We start from the raw sequence: 15,855 nt of genomic DNA on the forward strand, positions 1-15,855 counted from the left end.
GAAGTTCAGGGTGACATAGGCTGTAAAAGAGTGGTGGAAAAATCCCTGGCTGTCAGTATTCTGCTGATATCTGTAACACATTCTGGGTAGGCTCTACAGCAAATTGATCAGTGTAACACTGTGACACACACAGAGGGAGGTTCTTCTAAAAGACTAAGAGTCTTTTGTGTTCTTGTAACCAAATAGAATTCTTTTGTCCTCATTAAAGTTTCAAGATTGCCTGTGTAACAAGAGATAGTACTTGTGTGCCAGTTTTCTTTCTCTTGTGTGGAAGAGAGGCTGTAGATAACTATACCAGGGCTGTCTCAGCTACAGCAAAAAAAGGTGGTTTTATCAAGTTGGTGTTTTTTCTGGTAGTCCTTTCAAGACTTCTACCTTTTGAAACTAATCTGTCTAGGCTGTGGATGATAAATTCTGCAGTGCTTACATTGTTACACAACACAGGAGGCCAAAATAGAAGTGGTAGCTAGAATTAGGAGGTTCCTTTTTTCCTGCTAAAATAAGCCAGTTGTGATTCCCAGTCTCCTGCCTCTCAGCTGGGTGTTTTCTCTTCTACATACCTCAGTTCTGCTTTCCCTAAGGGTTACTCAGCTGTAAACTTTCCATGCATTCTGACTGTTCATCACCTTCTCCCAGCCAGTATTTGGGAACACATGAAGTGTTGGTTTGTACTCTTTTGATGAAAAAGCCTGATTGATGGTAATTACCACAGATTTGTGGGGTTCAAGTTCTTTCCCATTACCTGTACTTGCAGAATTTGTGTTTCAGTGTGTATATAGGCATATACACATCTTTGTAGTTCAGTTTAACTCCTCATAACACTGAACCTGAGCTGCTAGAGAGGCTGAAATGACATAGGCAGGCATGGCATTGCTCATTTTTTAGTTAGACAGTGTGTCCTTTTTAAATTTTGTGCCTTGTAATTTGTCTAATGACTTGTTCTCTTGCTACTTTATGCAAGGTATTTATGGGCTGCTGCATCTTTATATTGCTCAGTAGTAGAAATTTTATTATAAACAGAGATGCCACTTCACTTTGTAAAGACTTGGATAAAACTAAAATTTTCTGACTGTAAAATTTCATAACTGTGTATGACTTATCACAGCCTGGTTGCTGACTACAGTGCTGTTGTCCTCTGGTTTGTTCTCAACAGTTCTGAGCTGGACACGAATTAAGGTTTGTAACCATGTTTGAAAGTGACTGGGTTAACCTTTAAGTTTTCTTCTGAATTACAGCATTGTCACTTTGTTTCTCCTTGTTGTGAATTTAATTTGGGGGTAGCAGCAGGCACAAGTCAAAATGCATTAATTAGCTGCATCACAAGCTGATGGTGAGCACAGGAGATAATTGTTCTTCCCTGGCTGCTGTCTGCCAAGGGCTGTGGTGGTTTCAGATGAGCTGTCACCTGTGCCACAGATAGGTGCTCTAGCTTCCACCAAGCTGAAATAAAACCAAACCTTCACATTATCAGCATTGTTTCAGCAGATGAGCAGTTTTGCACTGCTGCTTCTAAAAAAAATTCCTGATAAGGCACAGGGAATTGCTCTCTCAGCCTCATCTCGCTTCAGACAATGTTTAAAGATAAATGTTCATCATGTTTCTGTGTTAGACTACTGTCAACAAGTTTTATCAGCTGGGAAGTTTGTCACTGTCTGATCTAGATATTACTTAATTTTTCTGAAGTATCTTTCTGAACATGCTGCTTCAATAATGGCAATAGGTTGCTAAGTGGCTTGCAATTTATAATCCAACTACTTGTGCTCCTTGCTCAAAGCTCAGTGAATTTTGCTTCTGTGTAGCTGGTATAATTTCCTAAAAGTGCAGCTAGAAATGAATCCTTGGTGTTAGGTTCCTCCCCCAGGATCTCTGAAATAGATGAATATTTACTTAGACAGGTCACTGGCTCTGAGGCTCTAATATTAGCTCTTCATTTTAGGAAATGGATTGCAGCTGCCTCTCTTTTATAAACAAATTACTCTTTCTGAAAAGGTGTTGAGAGGGTGTGTGTCATAAAATAAACTTACACTGACATATGATGATCAATACATTATATATGATTAGTTTTGTTTCTTTCAATGTATCTGCTTGGATTTTAAATATTTCTAACCCATGCTGTCCTTGCTGGTGTTTGGATGATACTGCTTCAAAAATCTGTACTTGAAGATGACAACTTGTCTCTATTAGTTTAAATAAATTGCTGTGTTTCCTAGTGTATCCAAAATGGCATACAGAACCTCCAACTGAAATAAAAATAAAGAGATCCTACATAGATAGATTCCCTTTTATTATAGAATTGCATCCAGTTAAAGTTAGATTCTTGCAGTATCCTTATTTTCTGCTGTGCTTTCTCATTTTGGCAATTTCTTTTATTAGCTTGCTTATTTTATGTTGTATTTTATTCATAAAAGGAAAGCAGTTTTAATGTTAGCTGAGCATACTATTCAGAAATTCATAAAGCTGCAGATGAATTTTAAATTTTATGCAAGGGTTCACAGAAATCTAAATGACTTCTGAGGGATATTAAAGATTAAGTTGTGTACATCCTTTTGGTTTGCAAGTCAGCTGTTGGGTACGGCTCTCTCTTTTTAAAATAAAATTAAATCATGGTCTCCTTCTCTTGCACATATTTGAAAAATGTCATTGATCTTTTAGTTGGCATCCTCAGCTGTTCTGCTGCCTGCTGGCAGAATTGGAGGTTGTTTAATTTAGGATCTCCCTCTAGTGGATCTGCTGGAGTCGAGGCACTGCTGAGCTCTCAGGGACAGGTTTTTGTCTTTCTGATGAGTTCAGAGTGCACAGTGAAAACCTCTGAAGTGAAGAGCAAAGGCTTTACTGCAAGTGGCAGCTTTAGCTATAAAAGCAGTGCAGGTTTGTCTCAGAAGCAAAGGCTGCCTTATCAGTGAAACTGCTGCAAATGCTCTGCTGATGTAGGATTTTATCCTCTCCCTGTGTTACAGGACTGATAAATGAACATGCTAACGTCTCAAATGGTTGAACTCTGCTTATTTAAATGAATTTATTTTATTTTAGCTCTTTTCTGGTTTGAATGATTGCATTAGCAAACCCTATTTCCCTGCAGGCTAGTTGGGCAGATTGTAGGCAATGCAGCAGAGTAGGACAACACAGGACTGCATTTTGTCCTGGAATTTTAAAGAATTAAATAGTGCAGGTTCCTGCCCCACACTGTTTCAGAAATGCATTAAAAGTGAACCGAGGTTTTATTCCTGGCCCTCATTTGAGAAAATTTGGAAAGACTTACTACTCATTACATGAAATAACTGTTTGACATGGTCAAAAGTGACACCTTCATCAAATGCCAAGTGCATGTCATCAAGTTTAAGAGGTCAAATGAAGAGGATTTCTGGCTCTGAGGCTCTGTGCAGGGTGTTCAGATATTCAGTAATTGTCTTGTCTGGAGATGACAGCTTGCCACAAAGGTTTTGCATTGCATGACAAAGGAAATTTTCATATCTGCATTAAGTAGGGCTCATTGTTGCAATCAAAGTGGCTCTGGAATGAGAGAAAAGCCTCAACGAGGGGAAATCAGACAGCTGAGAATTCTCTGATGTGTGAGACAATGGATTATTTCTTTGAAGGAATAAGGTCACGTAAGGGAAGCTTGTGCTGGGAGGAACAAAGGAGCATCATTCTCAGTTCTGCTGCAAAAAGCACCTCCTAGTTCAGCTGGGATCACTGCTGCTTTGTGTGGCATCTGTCCCCAACCTCAGGAAAGCCTTGCTGAGAGAATGTGGGGTTTCTAGATGTGTGATTTGCACCTGGGAGGTCCTGGGAGTCGTTTGTTGCAGAAGATGAAAGCGGCAGAAGAACTGAAGCAAGGATGTCACAATAGTAAATAAATCTATTTTCATTCTCTCTCATAGAATTACATAGATGTGAGATCTGTGATGCTTTTTTGTGCTAATCTGTAGCAGTTGTATATTAGTTCTTGAAAAGATTTTTGGAGTGTTCTGGATGTAAAGGCAAGGTCATGAAGGATTCAGTGAATCTGTTCTAGTGTTGCCTTAGATCACAGTTTAATTCATAGGAAAATGGGGAGGAAGAAAAAGAACCAGGGTTTCTTTGTTTCCAAGGTCTCATTATTTTATCCTTCTGACCTTGGAGGGGAAAAAGCCCCTGTGGTTCAAGTTTTTTGAATTCCTCTTGAATGAGTAACTCTAGAAGTTAGGTTGTCCAGTTATTAAATAAACAAATCTTTATTCACAGCTGTACATTAATGTCCTTTCTCTTCCAGCAGAGATAGGTAATTAAATCCTTGCTGGTAGAGGAATGCACTCAAATAATGGATTGAATAATTTAATATCTTTGGGAAATGCAAACTGAAACAAAAATTGGGGCTGCCTAATTTGAATATATAGAGAGACTACAGAGGACTGAAATGAGAAAAGTGCATGTGGAGCTTGGGGGGTGCTTTTCTTTGTACTGCTTTGGTTCATGTCATGCTAAAACTTGTTTTGGGAGAATAAAAATTCTGCAGCAGTGAAGTAATGATGCTATACCTGTACTCTCAGCAAGCCTCTGGAACAGGCTGTCAGCACTCCCTGTCAGAACAGGAGTAACATGATGGTATTTTTATTACCTGTGTTGTCAAAAGTTGGATAATATCTCTGGTCTTGCTAACAAGATTTTTCCCTTCCTTTTAAATGTGGGATTGATTAAATATTTTTTTTAGGTCATTACTAGGTGTTTATAATAGCTGATACTGATTAAGTAATCCTGATTTATGTGCCAAAATGCTGATCCTGCAGGAAGTTCTACCTGTTTATTGGGCAGAGTATTTCCTCTTCATGGTAATTGCAGATAAGATTATTGAAAGCATCATCAGTGTCAGTTGTGGTGTTCGGAAGTGAAGGGAGAGTTGCTAAGTTTTCAGAGTTATACAAACTTTTAAGAGTTGCCTGTATGGTGTTTCTAATTTTTTTCTTTTGGTTCTTCAGAATTAGTGGTGTGTCATGTGAAAGCATTAAACTTTAGGTGAACAATCCAAAGAATTTAATTAAAATCTGGTAGCTGGTCTAAACTGCATGGCAAATATTAATAGAAGTACATTAATTTATGGATAAAGTTTTGTTTAATAAACACAGAGGAATGTCAGCCTATTTTACAGTTGGGGTTTATAGTGTTGTCTTTAAAAATATTATCAGTAGAAGTTGTAGATAGATTTAATCTGCCTTTTGGGAGCAGGCTGTTTTCATAAAAGTCATGAAGATAGCTGTGAAATACACCTTGGTCAGGCTCATTTCTGTACTGTTATCCCCCAGCAGTGACAGCCATCACCTATAACATTGCTATTTTATCAAATTTTGGCACAGCTGAGGGTGGAGGGGAGCTCTAAATATCCCACAGTGGATGCTATTGACATATTTAACTTCAGTATTTGCTCCTTGATGTTTGTGGTGTTGTAGTTTCATCCAGCAGCTGCAGCTCCTGCTGGTGAAGCTTTGTCCCTGGGCATGGCAGGGTGGCACAGGGACACTGGGAGCTGCTGATGTCCCCCAGAAAATTGGGTTTGAGCCAAGCCTGGCTCCCAGGTTATCAGAGCCTGGTGTCCAAGGCACTGCTGGCTCTGATAGGGGCTTCTGCTGGCACTGATAGGAGGCTTACCTCTGCTTAAATTCATGTGTGCTTTCATGAATAGTTTTGTTGTTCTTGTTGCCTTTTATTGCCTTGATTGAGTTATAAGAGCTTGTGGATTGAAGTGGAAAGTGTTTAGCTTCAGATTTGGAGTGATGAGTGAATTAACTCAGCTGAAGTGAGTGAGGAAGAAGGGGTTTGAAGGGAGGGGAAACCTTGGCTAGTGCTTGATTCATCCTAATAGAAGTACTAGAGAAAATTTTGTCACTAGTTAATGCCCTGGTTTTTGGCCATCATGGTCTTGCATATAAACCCATAACACCTGTTGGGAGGGTATGTGTCATAAAATAAACTTCTACACTGATCTGATGATCAATACATTATGTATGGTTAGTTTTGTTTTGTTTCTTTCAATGTATCTACTTGGGTTTTAAAAGTTTCTAACCCATGCTGTCCTCATTGGTATTTAGATGATACTGCATCAAAAATCTGCACTTGAAGATGACTACTTGTCTCTGTTAGTTTAAATAAATTCTTGTGGCTGGAGCAGTGACTTGGTTTTGGTTCTGCTCAAGGCTGGTTAGAAATCAACCCAGCCTTTGTTCTGGCATGGCCTGGAGCAGGACAGGCTCTGAATGGAGCTGGAGACACATCAAAGAGGGATACCACAGTTGTTGTTCTTATTGCTTCCTGCACAGATCTCTGAAAAGCCTCATTCCCATTCATTCAGAAAACCTTTAACCATTTAAACACACGTTCTTTTTTTATTTTTTAAATAAGTTCTTATATTTCCTAACAAAAACACATCTTTTTGGCTGTAGCTTTGAACTCTTGCCTGGGGTGTGGGCTTTGTTTAGTAGGAGTATTCAAACTGTCCCTAAAGAAAATATTTTCTAAAGATTATAATTAGCCAGGTCACTTATGTTTATATCATATAAATTTATAAATAAATTTGCTGTCCACTTTCAGTCTTGGAAAAGACTTCTAAAAGACAAGTCACACTTTGATTTGGATATCAGACTGTATAATTGGAGCACTGCTTAGTTTTGGCACTAACATACTGAGAAGTGAAGGAGTGGGATTTCTTAGTTACTAAGTTGTTTATATAAACGTTTTCTCTGGGGAGAAAATGGAGATCTTTACCTCAAACTAAAATTCTTAAGTGTGATAGTTGACCAGCCTTAGCAGATTTATTCAAAAATTAGGGTGAGAATAAGCTGTACTCTGAATTACAGTAATTGCAGGTGGGAGGTTTTCTGTGTGGTTTTGCCTTCTTGATTTAGGGCATGTGAGGTTCTGAGGAAGATTTCACATGATCTGGTTCTTCCAAACCCCTTTTCACCATCCCTGTGTTACCAGCTCCCAAGTGAGCCTGTCCAGCCAAAGGAAAACACCCATTGCAGCTCAGTGCAGAACTTGCAGCACATGTGTTGTGCCAGTCTTGAGCAGCTGATTCCTGGGGGTTTTTTAGGGCTCCAGGAATGTGATATTTTCACTATCAGCCAGTGTCAACACTGATAACATCCAATGCAGCTGGCATGAGAAAAAGTGGGGTAGGGTGGGGTGTGACACTCCAAAAGAGAGGAGGTGACTGAAAGATCGCAGACATCTTTTATGGAAAATCCTTTCCTCAGGATTTTTCCTCCTGAGAAGCTGAGAGGCCTCAGGAACAAAATGCAAACATTGATTATCTGCTGCTGTGGAATGCAACAGGTGCATCTGTGATTGGCCCATGTTGAATGTTTGTAATTAATGGCCAATCACAGCCCAGCTGGCTTGGACAGAGAGCTGAGCCACAAACCTTTGTTATCATTCCTTCCTACTCTATTCTTAGCTGGCCTTCTGAGGAAATCCTTTCTTCTATTCTTTTAGTATAGTTTTAATGTAATATATATATCATAAAATAATAAATCAGCCTTCTGAAACATGGAGTCAGATCCTTGTCTCTTCCCTCAACTTGAGACCCCTTTGAACACAAAAGAGGAACAAAACAGAGGAACAAAAGGCATTGAGGGAGGGCAAACCCTGTATTTCCTTCCTATGCTTCCATAGGGTTGTACAACTGAAATTGTTTGGCTTTTGAACAGAGATACAAAGTAACCAGTCAATTAGAGCTAAAAAAATCAAGGAGTTTGATAAACGCCAACTCTGGTTGTGGTTTAGAAGGGTGATGTTGGGGATGCTTGGTTTGGTTCAGGCACTGCCCAGCAGTCTGGTGTTGATGTTCTGATGTTGATGCCACCATAATTGTCTGTGTGACTGCATGGAGCACCAGCTCTGGCTGTCATCTGGCTGGTGGAAATGTTTAATGCAGGCTTTTCCCCCTGAGATTTTAATGTGTTAGATTGCCAGTCCATTTCTCACCACACAGTTGCCTGAGCTGTCATAGAGGAAGGGTGATGCAAAGGTGAAAATAAGCTGAAAAACAGAAAGCATTGAAACTGGAATGGCTGCTGAACAAATTAGTATAAAATTATATCCTCTGTCTGTCAGAATGTGCTGCAGAGTGCACCATCTGTGCTTTTTTAGAAAAAGAGAGATGTTAGGTTTTCTTTAAAACTCAGAATGAATAGACCATTCAGCCTCATCTCTCTCTTGGCTTATATTGGCTTCTGAAGATAAAGTGATCCTGTAAAAGGATCAGAGTTCTTTTCCAGGCAGTATCTGAGTGTTTCTCATGGGGGTTGATGTTTCTTTGGTATCTTAAAAGTGTTCAGAAGCCTCTGAGAGAGGTTTTCACTACCTAGTTCCTGTTTATTTAATATACCACCTGTCCTGCTACCCAGGCAGCTGTATTTTAGCAATGAAGTGATAGTCTTGGCTTGCTGTTATAAACCTTCTAGGATAAAACATACTTCTCCACCTGGCATGTACCTTTAATTTTATAATGTTCATTAGCAGGGTGGCTGCAGAGGGAAATTTCATGAGAAAACAGTACAGATGACTTGGGAGCTGAACTTCCCTTTTCTTAAAAGCCTTTGTTATACTCAAATTGCATTTCCTTGAGGCAAAAATGTGTAATGAGTACTGGAACCACCAGGTTAATTGCCAGCAGGGGATTTTTTTTCCTCTTCTGTGTGCATAGCTGTGAAAGAAGCCCATCACTGGAGTGGGCTGGCCAAGCTAAAGCTGCCTTGGCTTGCTCATGTTTGCCTTGTGCAGAACTGATGGATAAATTGGTGGTTTTCTGAAGGACAGTGCTCTGGAACAAAGTTTGAGGCTACAAGAACAGGCTTTCTCACAGCTAGGTGTGTTGGAAAGGCCAGAGCAGATGAAGTTTGGTGTTTACTTTCTGGAGGTGTTGGCTCAAGAATGATTTAAAAGGTCGGAGAGTGGTGGTCTGCACCCAGTTACTGCAGCATGATAAAACCTTCTTCATAAAAACCTTTTAAATACTCTTAAAGATTAAATTGGCTGAACTGAACTTTTCATTTCTACTGCATTTTTAGCACAAAATAGTTCTGGTTGGTCTACGGATGCATTGTGACCATTTCTTTTCTTTTTTGTTTTTCATTATTAACTTTCAGGTCAGCATGTTCCATCTTGAGGAATAAGACAGGAATTTATGAATTTCATCCTATGTCTGATACTCAAAGTGCTGCTTGCATTTTGCAGCTCAGGCTGTGAGCCTTGACTTACCCGAGTGTTCTGCTGGGCATGGCAAGCAGCAGAGCTGGTGTTTGGTGTTTACAGCACCTTTCACTGCTCCTGGATTTGTCTGCCTGTGAAAGGCCATGAAAGGCTGCAGGCAGCAAATATCCCAGCTGCCTGGGAGCTGCTGTCATGGGCATTGCAGCTTTCCACCTCTCACACGGGGGAGAGGAGAGGAGGAGACTGTGTGTCTTATGGAAGTTTTAAAGCAAAAAAGCTTTCCAGATGAGCCATGGGGCAGATGTTTCTGTTTAATGGTCATTTAACTGCAATGATAAATTAATAATTTTTTTTTTTTGCATTTAAAATACAGGTTAAAATATATAGTTTTTAAATATCGCACTATCAATATATAGTTTTTTAAATATTGCATTAAAATATAGGTTTTATACCTGGAGGTGTCTCTTGGAGATACTTCAAGCAAAACTAGTGCATCCCAGCATCCAGGCATTGGGTATAAGGGCCTGATGCTTGCTGAAAGAATAGCTAAGGAAGACACCACATCTGTAGTAAACTGCCTGCTTTCATCCTCCACAATTAAGTCCCATTACTTTTTGTATTTGTAGGGTACATAGATAGTGTACACTTTTATAATTTTCATGATTAAAGATCACAGTGGACACAATACTGTGGCATTCTGAGGAAATTAACCTTTCTGCAGGGCTTTTAGACAAGGGACTTGTTTGCTGTGTCTCAAGCAAAATGCCTGTCCTTGATGTGTATCACACATGGTCTTTTTATGGGTTTGGGTGACTTTCACCAATTCAGATAGGAAAAGATTTTGTATTTTGATATTTGAGATGGGGAAGATCTCATTACAACTCCATAACTCTAACTGGTTTGGTGGAATATCATTGAGAAATCACTGCTTTGCTCTTGGACATTTTCAAAACTTGATGTTTTAATTGATTTTAATTTTTACAAATTCTATAATATGAAATTCTATATTATTCTATATAGAATATAGAATAATTCTATATATTATTCTATATAGAATAATAAATTCTATACTTTCTTATAAATTCTATAATCTTGAGCATAGCTGTAGTCTAAATAATTTCCTAGATTACTGCCTGACAGCAGCAATGCATCCATGGTCTCCTGTATTCCATTCTACACTTTGTCTTCACTTCTTTTTACTTTTGTGCTGTAAATACATTTGTGATTAAAATGGTAAAGCTTTTTTTGTTTCTAGAATACAGATCTCACATTGACAATTACTTGAAAGTTGTATGATTCAGAATTTCCCGTCAGTAAAGGCTGAAGATGATTTTGCATGACCTTCCCTTTTGCATCTCCTGTGCTTAGCAGAATTCCGAGTTTGCACATTTGTTGTATCCCCCATTCCTTTGGACACAATATTTACCTATGCAAAAAAGGTCTTTGATCCAAATTGATGACCTGAAATCTGAGTAAATTCTGGTGTGACCTGTAGAAACATGCTTTATCTTCCTTCTCTCAGTGTGGTGGTATGGTTCTGATGGTTTTTCTCCTGTTCTTTTGTTTTTTTCCTTTTTCTGTTTTCTCCCCCTTTTCCAGTGTTCTATTTAGGTGAGTGGTTTAATTTTTTGAGCCTTTCCTGCTCCTCCAAGAGTATTTGTTCATTGTTTTAAGAAAAACAATCAGACTTGGAGTGCTTTTCAAAGCTTTTGTCAAATTCTGTCATGCAGAAAGTTTGGTTTGCATTTTTGTGAGACCTTTCCATCCATGTAAAATAAAATCATTCTGCAGATGTGTGAGGTAACATTGTACATGTGTGAGGTTGCAGTTTTTATTTGCTGCATTATGCTGTTGAGCTTGTTTGGCTTAAAAAGCAAAAGTGAGCAGTTCTTAATGTTGTGTGATGGCTGGCCTTTTTCTTTGATTTTGTGCCTTTTTTTTTTTTTGCATGGTAAAAATTCAAACCATTAATTTATGATCTGTCTTTGCTCTTAGGTCCTACATTGCCTCGACAGAATTCACAGCTTCCCTCTCAAGTGCAGAATGGTCCATCACAAGAAGAAATGGAAATCCAGAGAAGGTATGGTATTAAAAGTGAACAGCTGTTCAGTTCAAGGAAGTGATAACTCTTAATGAGGAGAAAATAAATGTCAAGGACTTAGAATTGCTCTCCTGCACGAGGGCAGCATTTGTATGTGCACAGTTTTCAGTGCCACTCTATAAAAACTTTGTTGTTGGATCCCTTGTTCCTGCTCTCCACCCATTCAAACAATGCAGGGGAAAGAGTTGAAGATCAGAGGGGAAGCCTTGGGAGATTTCACTGTTGTCATTTTCAGCCAGGCTAATTAATTTTCCAGTGACTGTTGTGTGTTCAGTTTTTGACACTGAAAAAAGCAGCAAGCGAGGAAGGAAGTTTGAGAAGCAGAGAACTGAGTCATCATGAATGACAGGGCTTTTGTCTTGAGTGTGGATGTGCTAGATCAGAACATTCTATTGCAAATCTTGTTTGCCTTTGCAGTGTATTATTTAGCAAAAAGCCTTAATTTTCTGCTTGTAGCGTATAAATTGATGGAGCTTTTAGCAGTGTAATTTTCAGCTGGAGCATTGCTGGTTATATCTGTGTTCCCTTGGTCAGCTGGGGCTTCCTCCAAGTTTACCTGTTCCATGCGATTTCTATCCCTGTGGGATATTTTTTCAGACCTGTAGCATTTTGAACTGAGTTTTTTCACATTTCTTTTAATAATCATTATGTATTGATGAAGTGCCCAATTTCTACAGACTCTGTGGTTGTCATCTTCCCACATTTGTTTTGTGGCAATGTGGGGTGAGTGTGGGGGTTATGGGTGTGTGACATGGCAGAGGCTTGCAGGACAGTGCTCTCACACTGGGCTAAGGGAAAACAGCAAGACCTTGGGCTGTCCCAAGCACACTGCCTGTGCTGCAATCCTGGATTATTTTACCATCAAAACACTCCCAGGAGATTAGCTGTTCCCTTCCTGAAGGGATGCTGGGAATGATTCACATGCAGGACAGATCCAGGGAACGGGAGCCTTGGATAAATGGGAGGTGGTCCAGACTGGTGGTGTAAATGTACCTAATAGCTTTTTGTGCTGACTGGGAGAATGCTTAAACATGTTGGGTCTAATTAGCACTGAAGCTTTTTCTATTTTGTTGTTCAGCATTTAAAGGTGAGCAGAACCCAATTGCCAATTTAGGAATAATTCATTTGATAATCAAGCTGTATATGTTGAACAAAGGGTTGCCATCAAAATTGGCATCATACTTGTCTGTCTATTTTCTTCTGTGTCTTCTTAAATCTGAGCAGGAATCACTTTATCTGAAAGTTACCTTGTTTAAGAACAAATAGCAAGAACCTCATTACAAATCTGTCTGTTTGATGTGTTTATGTGCAAGTTTGCTGTCATGATAAAAGTCTTTTATGTCACTTCTTTTGACAGACTTTTAAAAAGCCTTTTTTCTTTCAATATTTTTTTCTGTCCTACATTAGTGGTTTTTAGTATTTTTATTTGCTGTCTGTTCCTTTAGAAAGCTGCATTATCTGAAATTTATAATGCTGAAATACTTTAGAGAGAAGCATTGTAGAGCGGCATCTCCTCAGAATAAAGTGCTGCCCTATATTAAGAGCTCTGAAAGTCTCTTGAAATTTTTGGTATGTGAAGGCCATCCTATCAGATGGCATTCTTATGGCTTGGCTTTTTTGATCAGTGTGCCCAACTTGTTTCCATTTAATGCAATGTCCTCTTTGAAGTCTGGGTCTGGGTTTGTTTTGTTTTTCCCTGAAACAAGGATGGAGCACTGGAATGAGTTTACTCATGCTGCTAGACAGATTGCCCGTGGAAGGACTATTGCTGCTGTGTCATTAAGCTTAAGAAGAACATGTAATTTTGTTAAAACATTTCACAAATGCTTCTTCAGTCTCATTACTCCTGTAACTACATGGTGATAATAAAGTTCAATTAACTCTAAGCTAGAACTTCTCTTCTGTAGTAACTGTCTAGCAGCTTTCAGACTCTAAGAGCAAGAGTTACTACCGTCATGTAGAGAGTAGTAAATAGTTGGGAAGAAAAGGTTGAAGTATATATTACTTTTAACATATCTCCAAGTGACATTTCCAATCTCACTAAAGGGTAAAAGCAGTGTGGGCAGGCTTGAATCCTGTGGGGAGCAGTAAGACTACAGGGAATGCAAGAAATGGGAATAAATGTTACTGCGTGGGAAGGAACATGGGGTTTGTGATGGATCAGGAGAAAGGCTGTGCCAAGTCTGTGGCTTGTGGAATGTGTGTCTGTTGGGTGAGGGTTTTCTTTCAAGTGTGGCTTGATAATAGTTGTCTTTGAGTTCTGTTCTCCCATCCCTCCTCTTAGGTGTGCCTGGATTTAGTAGTGTGTAACTGACTCCTGTGCTAAGTGCAGGAAAATGTTTTTAAAATTATTCTAAGCTGGAGAAAAATATCTGTTTGCATGAAAATTAAAGGGACCCTGTGGAGGTCTAGTCTAACCCTCTGCTCAGAGAAGGACTAATTTCAAAGTTAAATTATGTGGCTTGGAGCTTCAGGGTTTTCCTAGGCAGAAATAGAAACATTTCTTCAGAAGTATTTTGCCAAAGGACTGACCAGTGAAGAGTGGCATAATAAAGAGAGCTCTTCACCCATCAGGGTCTGATGTTTTCCTTTGCTTTCATAACCAGTGTTCAGGAATCTTGGGAAAATTGGGAATTGAAGAGTGAAATTAGTTCATTGCCAGCAGAATACATTATTTTGGTTCAGAGATTTTTCTCTATTTTAGAAAGGATTTAGATGCCCTTGCATTTTGGGTAAAACTGCTTTGTTTATTTTGCTGCAGAGCTTCCTAGTGAATATTTGTATTGCTTACTGGGCAGTGGTACAGTTCCTAAGGCTGCTGGGACCAGATGTGCCATCTGAAACACTGAGGTTTTTATAAGGCCAAGATTACACATAAGGTGTAATGAAGTAATTTTTTCTGTGAATTGATAACTTTGTTATTGTGTTTTAAGCAACCTTAACATATGGTGGATGCTTTCCCTCTCAGGGAGTACTTGAAGCTAGCTGTAATTTTCCTTAATTTGCACTCACTTCAGTAGAGTAATAGCAGGCTTTAAAACACTCCAGCTTCCATTTTTGATCCTCAAAACTGAAGGGATATTTTGTTCTGTGGGCTGGTTTTCATTTTGTCAGAGTGGTGGCCAGGCAGTGTTTATAAATTCCACTGATGGATAATGAGCCAGCTTCAGTTGACACACACATTTGTTAATAACTGCAGAGTTACCTAATGCCAAAGAGCATTTTAAAATACAAGATTAGTTCATGGCATGCCTGTGTGTGCTACTGGTGCATGTAAATTTACCTTCTCTCCCAGCCGTGGTAAATACATTGTCAGGAATATGAGTCACTGAATTGGTATCTAAGATGACACTTGGGAATTTAATGAGTTAATGTTTATAAATAACTTCAAAATGGTCACTGCTTCATAAATAAAGAGCTCCAGGAACAGAGGAACTGTACAGATAGTAAGGAATGATGAGGGTGTACAAGCCCCCCACTGCCCTTCAGGGGCGTCATGGACCAAAACTCGACCGAATCCTTTCGTAAGTACTCAAAAACATTACAGGTTTGGAAAATGCAACAGCAGAATATTGGGAGGGACTGTAATTATTAAATACTTTATTTCTTTGGTTTAGTTTGGTTTGTGATACTGTTAAGGAAAACACAGGGTATGCCTGTGCTAGAATTTAGTATTGATATGGTGTGGGTTTCATAACATCCTGTGGAAGGATTCTTAGTTTTGGTACACGTTCAGAGACTGTCAAATGGAGCAGTTTCTTAGTAAATAAGAGACTTGAAGGCAAGATTTTTATTTTACAGATTAAAACATTTTTTCTGAATTTTGCTAATCTTATTCTTTAACTAAAATAAAATGTTTTCCCTCCTTGTAACTTAGTATTTATTACATACTCCTGAGCTGTTTTGAAAACATATGTAGAAATGCTAGGAAAAAAAATCCTGCAATTCAGTGTCAATGTAGCTATTGTAGTTTAAAGGAATAAAAGTTTGCCCGTGGCTGTGTGTCCCTGGTAACCTTGTTTCTACTGACTTCCCACAGCCTGTGACTTTTCCCTAGTTAGTGGCTAGATGTACAGCTTCCAACTTTGCTTTGCTTCTGAAATGGTGCCATTTATCCAACAGCTTCTTCCAGGGAAGTAGGATTTCTTTAAAAGGCAAATGGATTGATTAGATAATAACTGAGCACACAGCTCTAATCTGAAATACACATGAATACGATGGAGTTGTTGGCTTTTTGGTTTAGGGTTTGAGAGGTCAGTAGCATCCACTCATATGATTGTATAGTTTGTAGCTGGGCATAGACATGGTTTAGATGGAATCAAAAGGGCTTTTCTTTTTTTTTTTTAGCCTAATTTTCTTTCCATTTGTAGTGAAGCTTTCAGAGACTAGCCTGGCTTTATGGGTAGGTGTAATGGGTGTTGTATGGTTACAGCATAACTGTAGATGCTGGTAACATTGATCTGCTGAGGAGACCACTCTTCCATTAAGCATGGATGTATTCTGATGACATCAGTAGAATTGCTTTCAAATCTTTCAGTTCTGTGAGCTTTTTTCTGTTTAATGCAGAACAT

The 15,855-nt window shown here is 39.0% G+C and overlaps 1 protein-coding gene across 5 annotated transcripts in view; it reads left to right on the plus strand.

Annotated features, from left to right (window-relative positions):
- Positions 1 to 15,855, plus strand: part of ENAH (ENAH actin regulator) — a 92,370-nt gene that overhangs the window by 46,208 nt on the left and 30,307 nt on the right. For all 5 annotated transcript variants that reach the window (XM_058801187.1, XM_058801188.1, XM_058801190.1 and 2 more), the window contains exon 4: positions 11,179 to 11,263. In XM_058801187.1, coding sequence (XP_058657170.1) covers positions 11,179 to 11,263 — 85 coding nt within the window. The remainder of the gene's footprint in view (positions 1 to 11,178; positions 11,264 to 15,855) is intronic.

The sequence above is a fragment of the Ammospiza caudacuta genome, chromosome 3 (genome assembly GCF_027887145.1).
Source record: "Ammospiza caudacuta isolate bAmmCau1 chromosome 3, bAmmCau1.pri, whole genome shotgun sequence".
NCBI classification, from domain to species: domain Eukaryota; kingdom Metazoa; phylum Chordata; class Aves; order Passeriformes; family Passerellidae; genus Ammospiza; species Ammospiza caudacuta.